We start from the raw sequence: 15,119 nt of genomic DNA, 5'->3' as shown, positions 1-15,119 counted from the left end.
GTTGTGGAAAAAGTCGGAATGCTGCTGGTCCAGAGCCTGATTTAGTTTATCTTGGGCTATATTTAGCCCCTAAAAAGTTTTTTTAAGTCAAAATTTATTCATTTTATTTTATGATAGTGTTTTGTCTTCATGTATGTTTGTGCACCATGTGATTGCTTGGTGCTTGAGGTAAGAAGAAAACATCTATCCCCTGGAAGTGGAGTTACAGTTAGCTGTGAGTCACTATGTGGGTGCTGGGACTTGAACCTGGTTCCTCTGAAAGCCATGCTCTTAATTGCTGAGCCAACTTATCAGCCTGATATATATTTAGTTTCCGTAATTTCTATTCCTTAGCCACCTCTGTTTCTGACCCAATATCCTTGTAACTAACAGATAAAATAATTTGGGATGTATTAATGTAACACACCCCTAATTTCCATGACCCAAAAGGCTAAGATTGACATCAGATAACCTTTAAGACCTATAGCTCTGATTTCTCCTCTTGGTTGTAACTGTTATCTTTACCAATGTGTTTAAAAGGTGCCTTGCTTGGTGCTTTTCTTATTCCTGGGCTATACCTGACTCTAGAATAAAGTGTCTCTTACCCTCTTTGAGGTGAGAGTGGTATTTTTGTGTTGATAGTCATAACAGCACAGAATAGGTCAAGACACAGATGGGCTAAAAGATTCAGATACTACTACATTCCATACAGATACTGTCATTCTATGTTTGAACCCCGCCCCTTTCTAGGTCTTATTTATTTTCTTCACCTAGCACATTGGGGTGTTGGAAAAAAAAACCAGAATTCCTGGGGGGAGTTCTAAAAACACAGATGCCTGATCACTACATCCCACAGATTCTGGTTGTTTGGGGATGGGGCTCAAATACCAAAGTTCATTACATTTCTCAATTAGATCTCACAAGTTGGGGATGAAAACCACAGAACTCTGAGTCTATCAGTTGGCCCTTTGGGGAAAAGCAGTTTTAAAGACCAAAAAAAAAAAAGGAGATTCACACACGAAGCTTCAGGGACAGATTAGTGACTAGAAGATAGTGAGCTATGTATTCATGGTCCATGCTACTTTGGTAAAGGTATTATACTTCAATTAAAATTAAAGTGTTCTTGGGATAACAAAATGAAGAGTGTGGCTCCTGGTAGGTCCAGTGGATAGGCCCACACCCAGGAGTATTTGGCAGCACAAATTGAACTGTGGTTTGTTTGTTTATTATTTACTAAGAGGAGGACTCACAGTTGGGAAGGGATGAGGAGGTGGGTCTGGAAGGAGCTGGGAGAGGAGTAGGCGGTTGTATGAGCAAAGAACACTATATGAAATTCTCAAGTAATTGATGAAAACATTTCATTAAAAAAGATTAGTGGTTGAGCCGGCTGTGGTAGCGCATGTCTTTAATCCCAGAATTTGGGAGGCAGAGGTTGTGAGTTTGAGGCCAGCCTGGTCTACATAGTGAGTTCCAGGACAGCCAGGGCTGTTGCACAGAGAAACCCTGTTTTGAAAAACAAAACAAGGCTGGCCGGTGGTGGCACATGCCATTAATCCCAGCACCCAGGAGGCAGAGGCTGGTGGATCTCTGTGAGGTCTAGGCCAGCCTGGACTACAGAGTGAGTCCAGGGCAGTCAGAGCTGGTACACAGAGAAACTCGCCCTATCTCGAAAAAGCAAGAAAAAAAAGATTAGTGGTAATTGAATTTGTTTTAGCATTGGGTAATTTGATTGACCTCTTTTGGCCTCCCTGGTTATCCAATGTGAGCTCGAAATTTCACCCAGCTCAAACGCTCTAAATACTATTCTAAGGACAGTCCGGGATGTGACTGCTTTGTGACTGTCAGAGCATCACACCCAGAAAGTGGGAAGGATAAAGAATGGACCTCTTCAGCGCACAAAGAGGATGAAGTCAGTTTTAAACAAAGCAAGCAATTAGGAAGCTCACTTTCCTTCTCAAGAACGAGTTCTGTATTTTTAAGTTAGAGTACATGCCGGGCGGTGGTGGCGCACACCTCTAATCCCAGCACTCGGGAGGCAGAGGCAGATGGATCTCTGTGAGTTCGAGGCCAGCCTGGTCTGTAGAGCGAGTTCCAGGACAGGCTCCAAAGTCACAGAGAAACCCTGTCTTGAAAAATACAACAAAACAAAATCACAGAGCATGCAAGCTGTAAATCTCGACAGCTGCTGGGATGAAGAGGAAGCCCTGGATTTTGAGTTAGGGTCCAAGCAAGAGGGCATGTTCACTAATGAAGGTTGAAATGGTCTCCAAGTGCAAGTGGATTAACTATATTAAAAAGGATTATTGTTTCATCTGTATGTGAGTGCCTCTGTGAATTTATGAGCACCACATACTTTTGGCCAGAGAGCATAGGATCCCTGGAGCTAGACTTACTGATAGTTGCCAGCCGCTTGCTGTGAGCGAGGTCTTGTTCTTTGTAAGAGCAGTAAGCCCTCTTAAACACTGAGCAATCCCTTCAGCTCTGGGTTAACTCCTAAGGATGAAGACAATAGTATGCCATTTTCTAATCTTGGGAGCCAACCAGAAAGTCCGTCTCCACCTAGAGGCAGAGTCGGAGCTCAGATTCCATCCTTTCCACCTGGAGGAAGTTTAGCTTTCCCATAAAGGGCCTTTACAGAGCCCTGGAATCTCCACCTTCTTGAAAGGAAATTGAAGACCTAAGAATAGTAATTGTAAGTTGTAAGGGGGCAGGGAATTGGAGTTCAGGTGAAAAAACAGATCAATCCAGAAAGGCCCATCCTCATAGCCGCAAGGCTACCAATCCCGGTCTATCTAGAGAAAGAGAAGCCAGCAGATATGCATATTAATCTGACCACGAGTTAAGCTGTTAGAACTGTGGAGAATCTCTTCCTGCAAAGCAAGTTTCTCTTTTGTGCTAGGTCTTTCACCTTTTCCTCTACCAGCATGGGGTTCCTTATCTAAGCCATTGGGATTCATTCATGGCAAATAATTCTTCCAGGCTTTTTGAATGCATTTGCTTCTGTTGTGTTATAGTACATTGCATGCATTCTTTTCTTCCTTCCTTCCTTCCTTCCTTCCTTCCTTCCTTCCTTCCTTCCTTCCTTCCTTCCTTCCTTCCTTTCTTTTCTTTTTTTTAGACAGAGTTTCTCTGTTACGGAACTCTGTAGACCAGGGTGTCCTCAAGCTCAGAGATCCACCTGTCCCCCAGTGCTGGGATTAAGGCCTGTGCCACCACTTCCTGGCTTTTCAACGTACTGTTTTCATATGACAGCAATCATTGTTAATGACTGCCATTGACAGAGCTAGACCTGTTATTTTTATGTGGTGTGTGTGCTCGTTTGTGCTTTTGAGAATCCGTGTGTGTGGGAGTCAATGGAGGCTGGATCTCCTGGAACTGGAGTTACAGCTGCCATGTGAGTGCTAGGAAACTCAGATCCTTTGCTAGGGCAGCAGGTGGTCTAATCTGCTGGGCCATCCCTCTAGCTCCCCCTTGATATTTAAAAAGATATTTTTATGTGAATGTGTGTGTACCTGAGTATGTGTATGCACATCATATGCATACAGGAGCCCATGGGGAGGGGTCAGACGATGTGTCAGATTTCTTTAGAACTGAAGACAGTGACTCACCATGTGGGTGCTGGGAACCGAACCCAGATCATTTGCAGGAGTAGTAAGTGCTCTTAACTGCTGAGCCATCTCTCTAACCCTTGCTTTAACTATTTTTGATGAAATTTGCAAAAGGAATACTTGTACAATTGGATGTTTTGCAGATGAGTACAACTCACGTAGGAGATGCTAGGAACGAGTCAAAACTGGCTAAGTAGCTTCACATTTCCACACTCCTTGAGTAAACACTTATATTTAGTAAGGTCATTTAAAAACAACTTTTTAGGGGCTGGAGAGATGGCTCCGTGGTTAAGAGCATTGCCTGCTCTTCCAAAGGTCCTGAGTTCAATTCCTAGCAACCACATGGTGGCTCACAACCATCTGTAATGAGGTCTGGACAGAGTATTGTATGCATAATAAATAAATATTTTTAAAAAAACAAACAACTTTTTACTTAGCCACATGCAAACACTGGTTACAACGAAGGCTCCCAAACTCAATAAATGCCATAAATTACTTATAGAATCAGACACAATTCTAACCAATGGGATTTTGCACTATGCAAAATACTGTCATTTAAAGGAAGCTTCAAGTAATGATCTTTACAAAGATTTATTTAATATTATTAGTTTCGTTACTAACCCCAGCTGGTCCGGAACCTGCTAGTGTGGAATTTACTATGTAGATCATGCTGGCTTTGAGTTTATCATAACCCTTCCTGCTTCCGGCTCCCAAGTGCTGGGATTAGAGGTCTGAATCACCATGTCTGGTTTGTCGAATTTAGGTGTTAGATTGCTACCAATGGGGTCGGAAGGAACTTTTTTTTTTCTTTCAGTTTTCCAAGGCAGGGTTTCTGTGCAGTTCTGCAATTCCCTCTATAGGGCTGGCCCTGAACTCAGAGACCCGCTTGCCTTTGCCTCCTGAGTGCTGGACTAAAATGTGCACCACCAATCATCCTGTGGAAGGAACTTTCTAAAGTGAACATGTTTGACCTTAACTATGGTTATAGCTTCATAAGGTCTAAACTTATGTAACGTTAATATAAATTAACTTTATTATACAACATGATTAAATGTGACCTGGAAGTAAGCCAAATAAACCCTTTTCTATTAAAAAAGAAAGGTGGGGAAAGTTCTTTTAATTACATTTAGGTATTAATTTTTATTCATTTATTTATATTCTTTCTCTGGGGGGGGCATGTGAAGAGGTCAGAGGAAATCTTGTAGGAGTTAGTTCTCTCCTTTCACCAAGTAGCTCCCAGGAATTGAACTCAGGTCACCAGGCTTGGCAACAAGTGCCTCTGTACCAGCTGAGTTCTTGTACCCACGCCCAAGTAATGAAAACATAAAGCAGGAAAGAAAGAAGGTGCACCCCAAAGCCACAGGGTTCAATTCAACATAAATTTGTACTTTATTGGAATTTTGCATCCTGAGAATAAAATTTTATCTGACAAGTGAACAACGAGAGAAGCAGCAGTGAAAGTCTCAGAGGCAGGTATCCTTCATTTTGGCACAGCTGGATATAGGCTGAGTTCTTTCAGGGGAGTCAATCCTGGACTCCAGGGGGAAGAGGAATTCATTCCACAGGCTACATAACACTACAAGATGCATGAAAGTTCGTGGTTTGAAGGACATATCCACTGTTATTCTCTTCTGGTAAAGCTGTCCAAACAGGAATCCTCTGCCAAAATGTAGAAGTCATTTATATTTCAACCAGATTTTTTTTTTTGAACAATGACAGCTCTGTAGCTATCTGGATGTCCTGTTCTTGCAATAGAGATTCACACTTGTATGTGGTTAGTCCAAGGATGGCAAACTAGCTTGTAGATTATATAATTTCAAACATTTGAAACTTGTTCCAAAGTCCAGGCATTAAAACAGTTTCCAACTATTTGATTACAATAAAACAGAAAAGCAGGAAAATTACGCCAAGATAAAAAGCAAATCAAATAAGCAGGAGTAAAAGGAACATTAGAGAACTTATTGCCTTGCTTATCACACAAACATCACACAAACTTTAAGAGGCTGAAAAATTGTCATTTAGACCAACATGACACCAGAACACTGCACATTTGAATCCTGTGTGTGTACATGGACATGCCTCAGTGAATCAGTTCAGTTCCAGAATCCTGAAACAAACCAAAACTGGGCAAATTATAATTCGAATTTATAGCCCAATCTCTCTCCTCCTCCTCCTCCTCCTCCTCCTCCTCCTCCTCCTCCTCCTCCTCCTCCTCCTTCCTCTCTCTCTCTCTCTCTCTCTCTCTCTCTCTCTCTCTCTCTCTCTCTCTCTCTCTCTCTTTCCCTCTCCCTCCCCCCTCTCTCTCTCCATCATCCAGGAACTAGGAAGCAATATGTTGAGAGGGTCAAATAATCCTGATTCTTTTAGAAAAGTGGCTCCCAACTTTTTCATTATATGGATCTCTAAATTCCTTCCCCATTTTCAAGTACATATTAAAGTACACTTAAGGACGCCTTCCTATTTTCCATTAAATACAAGCACACTTCCGTTCACAGTTTCTGATCAGTGTTGGTAAGCAATGTTGAAAGACAGAACAGGAAAGAACATGAGCAAAATGCATGCTGATTCCATGTCTTGTTTGGCTGGTGGAGAAGGAATGTGATAGGTCAGTGTGTGGCCTTTAGTGTTATTTTTCGAATTAATTCTTGAAAAAGGCTCAAGGATACTTTCCACTGCTCTCTTTATCTGCCCCAAGCTAGAACCACTGGTTTACACCCACCTGTTCTCCCTAAATCAAGTATTACTATAGTACAATCATTCATGTTTAACAAATAGGGTATTGGCAACAAAAGTGACTATGGAAAAAAATAAATCAAGCGCACACTTACTCTAGGGTGTTACCAAGAAAGAAAACAACAATGTGGATTGAAAGCCACATCTCCTTAGAAATTATGTAATTATTCGATCCAATATTTCTATTAGTCAGTTTCTAAGCATATGAGCACACGAAAAAGACCTTCAATATCCCTGTGAGGTAGGTCCAGATGTCGTCCCCACTTCAACAATGAGAACATGAGGTACAGAGGGATTAAGCAGCCAAGATAAAAATTAAACCAAAAGCGACTTGGGGTTGAACTCTAGGCCATTTTCCTTTCCACTTAATTTTCTAAATTCATTCCAATAGATTTTGTTGAGGGTAGGGAACTTGGTGAGACACTGAAGCAGATGTGAAATTGAATATGCAACTCTTGACATACTCTAAGGGGACACTTTTCCATGTCTGCTGTTGTCACAGCTCCAATTCTTGCCTGGATACCAACTGCATAGTTGTATCCCACATGCAAACAGAGATCCCAGCCCTTGCTTCCTAGGGAAATGCTATTCACTTTTCTCAGCACAGAGGGGATAGGTCTACCAGAGATTTGGTTCTTTGAGTGTGCTTTATTAACACACATCGACTAGCAGCCAGGCAGCAAACTGAACTTAAACTGTGCAAGGCACTGTGAGTTTCCACCAAGTCTGCACAGTCAAGATCTTCCACGGCTTCTCAGAACCATGGTGTGTTAGATCATTTCTCATTTTTTCTTTGTTGTCCAGCTCAAGGTTCAACCCTCTCCTTTTACAGTTGGAAACACTGACATGTACTTTGGGTCACTTGCCTGGGGGGCCACAATATTAGACTGTTTGTTCATTAAGTTTGACTTTGACAAAATTCACAGAAAATGGAACATATTCTCAGGTTGCCATCATCAAAATAAAAAGGCTGGCTCAGAATCAGGTAAGGAAATGTTGGAACAAGGTAAGGATTACATACATTCACACAGATATACAAACACTCACACATACATACATGGAAGGATATACTTATAGATATCTTCAATTATTTTAGCTCACAAGTATATGAACAAGTATTAATAAACTTATTCTTCACCATGAAAAACTTCCCAACAGTTCACCACTCAAGGGATCCTGAATGACTTGATAGTTGTAAAACAGATCTTTTTCTTTTCTTTTTTTTTTAAAAGAAGCAGATTTTTATAGGCATATTTAGACTTAATTTCAATGAACTTGAACACTTCCAGTTAATTTAGTAAAAAAAAAAGTATTTCTACTATGTGAATTGTTCCAATTAATCAGGTAAGTACACTCTATATTTGCCTAGGGCATATAGTAAATTCAAATGAAATTTTGTTTGTGGTCTGCATGTTCAAGTAGTGCTTTAATTTTTAAGTGGCAGCTTATCTGTAAACAAAAATCAAAGTGCTAATGACTTACAAGGTCACAGACGTTTGGAATACCTAACTCTTGATAGGTTTACAAATGTTATTGAGCTTTACTCAAATTATCAAAGGCAATAATAACTCTCAGTAAAATGGCAATGCTAGGCATGAACACAGTTAAATTTCTGAGATATTAGTGTTTATAGAACATGCTAGTATAAGAAATATATGAGTTTTAGTAGGGTCTTTAATCAAAGACCACTGTCCTTCCAGAACCATGTTGAATTCTATGCTTACTAGCATTAAAATTACAGTAATTTTAAGTGACTGATAGTTTTACTCAATGATATTTTGTCATTAATGTATCTCATGTTTGGAAGATAAGTAAATGGGCTTAAATAAGAGGCAATCAATAACCTTGTGCTATCACGCCTAGTTGAAAAGAATAATTTCTAATAATCTACCAATTCATTCACTCTGCTTTCTTCCACATACCATGCTATCTTTGAAAAAGACAAGGCACTTTCCCATCTACTTCTAAAGTTACAATAATCTCTTTCCTAAATTAACATGTGGTAAGAGGGGAAAAACATAGGACATGTCTGAGATGGAGTTATTCGGCTAATGACATTTGTCCATATTTTTATTAATAATATAGATGCTACTTGCCTTATGGACAAGCTTTAAAATGACCAATTGAATCAATTTATTAAGCCAATCTTGGACCAAATGAGAAGTAACAGAAACCATGCTCTTTCTTTTCTTTTCTTTGGAGACAGGGTCTCATTCTGTAGCCCAGGCTGTCTTCCAATTCATGGCAATTCTCTTGCTTTAGCTTCTGAAATTGTGGGATTAAAAGTGCAAACCAGCATGCCAGGGTTTTCAGAATGTGACTTAGAAAAAAAGTCTTTTAACTTGCAATCTCCAAGTCTGGTGAGATTGAAATGCTTTGGCAAAAACATGCTATTTTAAAATGTTTTTCCTCTGGAAACTACCATGGCAGTTTTAATAAAGGGATATTATGTATCAAAGAAATTAAAGTTAGTTTTTTTTTCAATCAAAAATAACTTTCACAAAATAGTTGGTTAACCCAATGGAAAAATACAAGTTACACTCTATCCTGAGGCTAAGGGAAAAACAGTTTGGTGGGGGAGGAATTAGAGACCAAGGTGCACGCTGTCACATTAGCATTTGTTGTGAGTCATTTCAATAAGAAGGAAACTCATCCCCAACCAAACTAATCACCCCCCTGGCGGGGAAGCAGTGTGAAACAAAGAAAAGAAAAAAGCCAGATTGTCTTCTGTGTAGTTCGAGAAACTATGATTAGTCAATCACTATATTGAACAATCAATTAACACATGAGTAGTTCTAATCAAATTGTCATATTGTAAAATGTTATTTTTAATGACAAATACTATTGCAACTTGAATTATACTTGGTCACCTCCAGATACAAGCTATTCCTATTTTAATATCTGTTTCATGGAAACAATTCGTTACACTTCTTGTTTTTTTGTGTTGTTGAACAAAATGAAGTGTGATTTGTCCACGGCAGAAAAAGTTTCTATGATCACTACTTGGTCAAATTCTAAGGCTCAAAATGTAATGTAAGATTGCCAAGGGCTGACATTCACAAGGAATTATCTTACCAGTAAGGATTAAGATTTTTGTATTATGATGGAATGGAAATCAATTTTGGTATTTAAATGGCACAGTATGAAGCATAAATCTGATGACATTAGCTGCAACGTAAAACATAGATATGATTTTCCCTGACCTTAGCTATAAAACAAGACATTGGGTATGCATTTTCAGAGGCTTTCTTCTTGTCTATAAAAATACACCTTCAATCCTGCAGCAGGCAGACGTATTTGCAGGCATACACAATAAATATACTAGAATTTAGAGATCTGGGGTGGCTGGGTGACATGGCAGGGATGGGTCTCCAAAAGTGTTTGTGCAAACCATTAGAACAACATCAAACTGGTCTTTCCTCCTCTGGTCAAGGACTAAGGATTTCAGATTAGGCAAAACTTTTAAAAGTGGCTTTAAAAGGCTTGACCTTGTATGCAGAAATGATTGAATGAACTGACTTAAAAGCAGTTAAGAGTAGAAGGATAAAGAGAATGGATTCAGTAACTGCAAGTACAAACAATGCCCATATACAGGCATTCCCTTGCAGTTGAATTCGTGTGATATCAAACTTTTGTTATATTTTAATTTCAAATTGTAGTAGAACCAGAGGGGTAATCTCACTCAATTTAACTGTAAAAAAAAAAAAAGGAGAAAGATGCATGTTCCAACCAAAACACATGATCAATTTACAAACAATACAATTTTATCTAAATTATACTTGTCTTTCTCATTGATAATTTCAAAATGTTTAGATAAGATTCTCAAGCAGAAGGCTAAGAATATTTTCCCAGCTCTGACTAGACTACTGCATAGTCCTAACCCTACAGTTTCTCAGCACTCTTTCTCAATGTAGAATGCAGGCTAAAATGTGGCTTTCATGGAGGCCTTGATATCTCACAAGATTAAAAATCTCAAAACACTTTTTTGATTTTTTTTTTTTTGAGACAGGGTTTCCCTGTGTAGCCCTGGACGTCCTGGAACTCATTATGCAGATCAGGCTGGACTTAACTCAGAGATCCACTGCTTTAGCCTCCTAAGTACTGGGATTAAAGGCCTGCACCAGGATGAATTGGCTCTCAAGACACTTAAAAGGGGAAATTCTATGTATTTTCAAAGGAGGGAAATGATACATAGGGGAAAGGAAATGAGAGCTAACGCAGCCATAAGATGAGTTAGATGTCAACTATTTTGAGGGGTGGAACAGAGGACAAATGGAGAGCAGTGAATTAAATGGAAAAAATAAGATTCTTGGTCTCAGGTGTAACGCACAAGGTCTGAACTAATGGTTTCAATTTTAATCCACTTTGTTAGGAAGGGCAATCTTGCCCCACACCTGAAATTTAACATACTCATGTTGGCTTTGCCACAAAACAGCATGTTAAAGGTCTCTACATTCAAAAGGATGCTTGCAAACTTCATATCAAAATCTACGTGGACATGTTGGCAATACATTAATAATAATCCTGTAAACCATGGCATACCACATTTTACATTATGCAAAGAGACAATATTTACAAGTCTTTAGGAGTTTAAATATTTTATCCACTAACATAAGTGACAATTTAGCAAAGTGCAGGAGGAAACCAGTGCTATTAATTGCATGTTCTTTAAAAGCAGAGTAAAACCATTTCTAAAAGCTACCAAAAGCGTATTTGGGTGTGTCCAGTAAGGGATTACAGAACATTAAATAGCCTAGAAAATGATGCGTATTTAGAAACGGTGAGTGTGAAAATCCTAAGGCAGCATGCTCAGAACAAGGGTTTTGTTTGTTTCTTTACACACCGGCACTGATGTTTTTAGTGTCAACTACATATAATTGTATATGTTTGTGTGTATTTATTTAAAAATTGAGAGTGCAAAACACAAGCCTCATTTAATAACAAAAAAGATGTGCAAATTGCCTTCTTAAATCAACACAAATAAAAGAGTGAGAAGAATATTCTACTGTTATAAAGAATAAATTGAACACAGCAAAGGAGACTTCTCCATTCCAAGATCATCTACAAGGCACTAAGGGTAGGAAATGACAGAAAACACAGAAGTGACCGAACAAAACTCCTCAGTCAGGTCGGAATATGGGGTATTTTGGTAAGAATTCTATTAGGATTACCTGTAAAAAAAAAAGAATATATTGACAAAATAATCTTTATTTAAAGTACATAAACTTGCAAAGTCTAGTTGATTTCCACAGGACTGTATTTTCATTCAGAATTACAGGAAGTAAGTAAAATATACAAGATGTGACAAAACAGGCCTGTTTTCAAAACTGAGCAGGACGGTGAACCTACCCGTTAGAACTGACAGCTGCTACTGCCTGATTTCTAACAGTTACTTTCTTAGAACCAAATTCTATTACATTTTTATATCCTAGAGCCAAGTAGAAGAGATTAAAACTACTTTATACAGATTAGTTAGGAAAAAATACCAGTTTTTATTTTATTTTTCAATTAAAGCAGCTAATATTAGTTGAGGATTATTATTTTTTGAAAGTTGTTTGCAAAATAGGAGTTGTCCAAACGATTGACTATAAAACAAGTGAATTGCAGAAGGGCTTCCAAGATTTCTGTTTTTGTGAGACAAGAGGCTCAATTTGTGGCCCTGGCCAGCCTGGAACTCTCTATATAGATCAAGCCGGCCCCAAACTCACAGACACCTACCTGCTTCTGCTTCCAAGTGCTGGAATTAAAGGCAGGAGGAACTTCTCTTATTAAGCTATTATTATCATCATGATGAAGACAGTCCTAAGGATCAAACTCAGGGCTCTAGATGCTGGACAAGCACTTTACCAACTGCACTATAGTCTCAGACCTGGCATGTTTAATGATAAACATTGGGGGCTTGGAAGATCCATGATAGTGGGCTAGATCATGTTGTTTCTAAGTGCTCTTATGCTCTATGATTAAAGCTGCCTGTTTTCTTTTCTTTTTGAAATTGTTTTGAGATAGGGTCTCATTATGTTACCCTGGCTGGCCTGAAACTTCAAGATCCACTTGCCCCTGACACCCAAGTGCTGGGATGAGAGGTGTGTGCCACTGCACCCAGCAAGACTGCATATTTTCAGTAAAAATTCTTAGCCAATATTTAAATCTATTTTTAATAGATTTTATTTATTCAATAGTTTATTCACTCCAAGTTAAATTTCAGCCATATTAAAGATGAACCAGATAGCCAGGTGGTGGTGGCACCTGAAGGCACAGGCAGGTGGATCTCTTGTGAGTCTGAGGACAGCCTGGTCTACAGAGTGTGAGTTCCAGGACAGCCAGGGCTGTTACACACAGAAACCTTGTCTCGAAAAAACTAAACCAAACAACCAAACAGGAAAAACAAAACAAAACAAACAAAAACCAAAAAAAAAAAAAAAAAAAAAAAAAAAAAAAAAAAAAAAAAAAAAAAAAAAAAAAAAAAAAAAAAAAAAAAAAAAAAGAAAAGAAAAGTCAGGTACGAGATGACTTTATGGGGGGAAAAAAAGAAAAAAAAAAAAAGAAAAGAAAAGCCAGGGATATGGTTCCAGAATTGAAAGTTAATTCCTTATGTAAGTTTTTTTATTCTTTTTTTTTTTTTTGACACACTTGCACCGTGGTGTATTTTGCTAGGCAGCAGCTGTTCTCAGTGCTGTAGGTTAGGGTGTACAACATTGTGAGCTGAGACTTTTCTAAGATGTACATGATACTTTAGGTTGGCCACGAATCTAAAGAAAATGAATGGTGGCCTCTATGCCCCAACAGACAGACGTTCAGGCTGAGAAGCTAAAGGGCCTGAACAACAGATGGCAAACACAGTAAGCAATACACAGCATTTGGGGTGAAATCACAAGAATAATTAAAACAGCTTCATACTTACATATTCCATCATATTGCTAGTTTCACATTTCCTTTTAGTCAACTTCCAGTGCAAAGCAAGCTAAAAAGGTAGAGTTTGGTTAAGAATTTTTCTATCATCTTTGGTTAATTGCAATGTACTATATTTGAATAAGAGTAAAATCTAGGCTGCATGACATAAAACAGCGCCTCAAATACCTTACCCAGAAGATATGCTAGTAAGGGGGGGAAAAGGATTAAATTTGCTAATCCATTCCTTTGTGTGCTGGATTAATTCACTTAGTACTTACTTTTTCAATTTGATAACTCAAAACTATAAATAGGGTACCTACTTGCCTTACATTTCTTACCTTGTGGTATAATCTGTTATTTTCCCATTCTAGTAACTTCTGAATTGATCTTCTGGTCTAAGAAAAAGGATTAAGATTCCATGAGAAGATAACTTAAACATTATAAGCTACATGTATCTGTTTTTTGTCTTTTTGTAAGGCATTACTCATTTTTTTGTTTTTTATTACAAATCAGAAAAAAGTGCAACATATATAGAAACTGCCAAAAGTGAAATAACACTTTGAGTGGTTACTGCATAACTATAAAAAAAAATCTGTGAGTTCGAGGCCAGCCTGGTCTACAAAGGGAGTTCCAGGGCAGGCTCCAAAGCTACAGAGAAACCCTGTCTCAAAAAACAACAACAACCCCCCCAAAACAAACAAACAAACAAAAAAAGATCTCTCCACCCACTCATCCATCCATCAAATTTTAATTTATGCCTTTTTTTTAAAGATTTATTTATTAAGCATACAATGTACTGCTGGCAAGGAAGGCACCAGATCTCATTACAGATGGTTGTGAGCCACCATGTGGTTGCTGGGAATTGAACTCGGGATCTCTGGAAGAGCAACCAGTGCTCTTACCCTCTGAGCCATCTCTCCAGCCCCTAATTTATGCTTTTCCAAATGAAGTATGCATATGAATTGCTGTGTGGTACATGGCCATGCACTGGACAACTATGGAAACCCATCAACAGTGCTAACACGGAGCAGCAGCAGCTGTGGGCCTCATAAAGATGTTCGAGAACCTTTCTCGGGACTACTTTTTCAGTAAACACCTCACATTCCAAACTAAGCTGGTTCAGCCCAGGTTTTCCTAGCAGATGGTGAAGTGTAATGTAGAGAGGCAATGCAGGAACCGGATATAGCAGAGTCTCTCCATGCTAATCCATTCAAAATGCATGTATATTGGAGGGTGTTAGAAAGTTTCTAAAGCTTTTGAAAACGCAGGAAGATTACCAGGCATTTTTGATTCTTATTGGAAAGGGTTTTTGATTAACATAAAAGAAGGAAAGCCAGATGCTCCCCAGCATTTGGGAGGTGCACTCCCGTGAGTTCTGCACAGTTAGGAGTAGGTGCCACAAGTGAGATCCTGCCTCAAAATACATAAATAAGAAAAGGGAGGAAGGAGTCATTTGTAAAAAAAAAAAAAAATTGAAAAGAAAATTCAGTAGAAAGACCTGTATTTTGATCATGAAATGATGCATTCGATTGTTGAACTGTCCACACTGCTTCAGGGCAATACACAAATGAGAAAGAAAATCCTCAGACTTGTATGGGACCACCAAAGACCTTCAGAGACAACAGAATCTCGAGAAAGAGCAAAGATTAAAGCCATCACGTGTCCTGATGTGAAACTCTTAATTGAAAGGATAATCAAAACAGTGGGACACTAGTGTAAAAGACAGACATAATGGCTGCTCTTGCAGAGGACTGGGATTCAGCTTCTAGCATCCATGCTGGGAGATTTATAACCACTTGTAATTCTTACTCCAGGGGATCTGACACCTCTTTCTGGACTCCATGGGTGCCAACACACACACACACACACACACACACACACACACACACACACACACACACACACACA

General features: G+C 38.8%; 1 protein-coding gene across 2 annotated transcripts in view; it reads right to left on the bottom strand.

Annotated features, from left to right (window-relative positions):
* Positions 1-5,871: 5,871 nt before the first annotated feature.
* Chic1 (cysteine rich hydrophobic domain 1) overlaps positions 5,872-15,119 on the bottom strand; it is a 44,975-nt gene continuing 35,727 nt past the window's right edge. The window contains exons 4-6 of one of the 2 annotated variants that reach the window (XM_050127333.1): positions 13,550-13,606; positions 13,222-13,281; positions 5,872-11,491 (exon numbers count right to left, since the gene is read on the bottom strand). In XM_050127333.1, the coding sequence (XP_049983290.1) occupies positions 11,441-11,491; positions 13,222-13,281; positions 13,550-13,606 (168 nt within the window). In that variant the 3' untranslated portion in view covers positions 5,872-11,440. Of the gene's footprint in view, positions 11,492-13,221; positions 13,282-13,549; positions 13,607-15,119 lie in introns of those variants that run through there. The other variant, XR_007589423.1, reaches the window with a different exon arrangement.

Source organism: Alexandromys fortis, unplaced genomic scaffold, assembly GCF_014885135.2.
Source record: "Alexandromys fortis isolate MF-2015 unplaced genomic scaffold, M_Fortis_MF-2015_v1.1 scaffold_266, whole genome shotgun sequence".
In the NCBI taxonomy this organism is placed as follows: Eukaryota; Metazoa; Chordata; class Mammalia; order Rodentia; family Cricetidae; genus Alexandromys; species Alexandromys fortis.
Note: the sequence above shows the minus strand (reverse complement) of the source record. Positions and strands in the feature narration are given on the sequence as shown.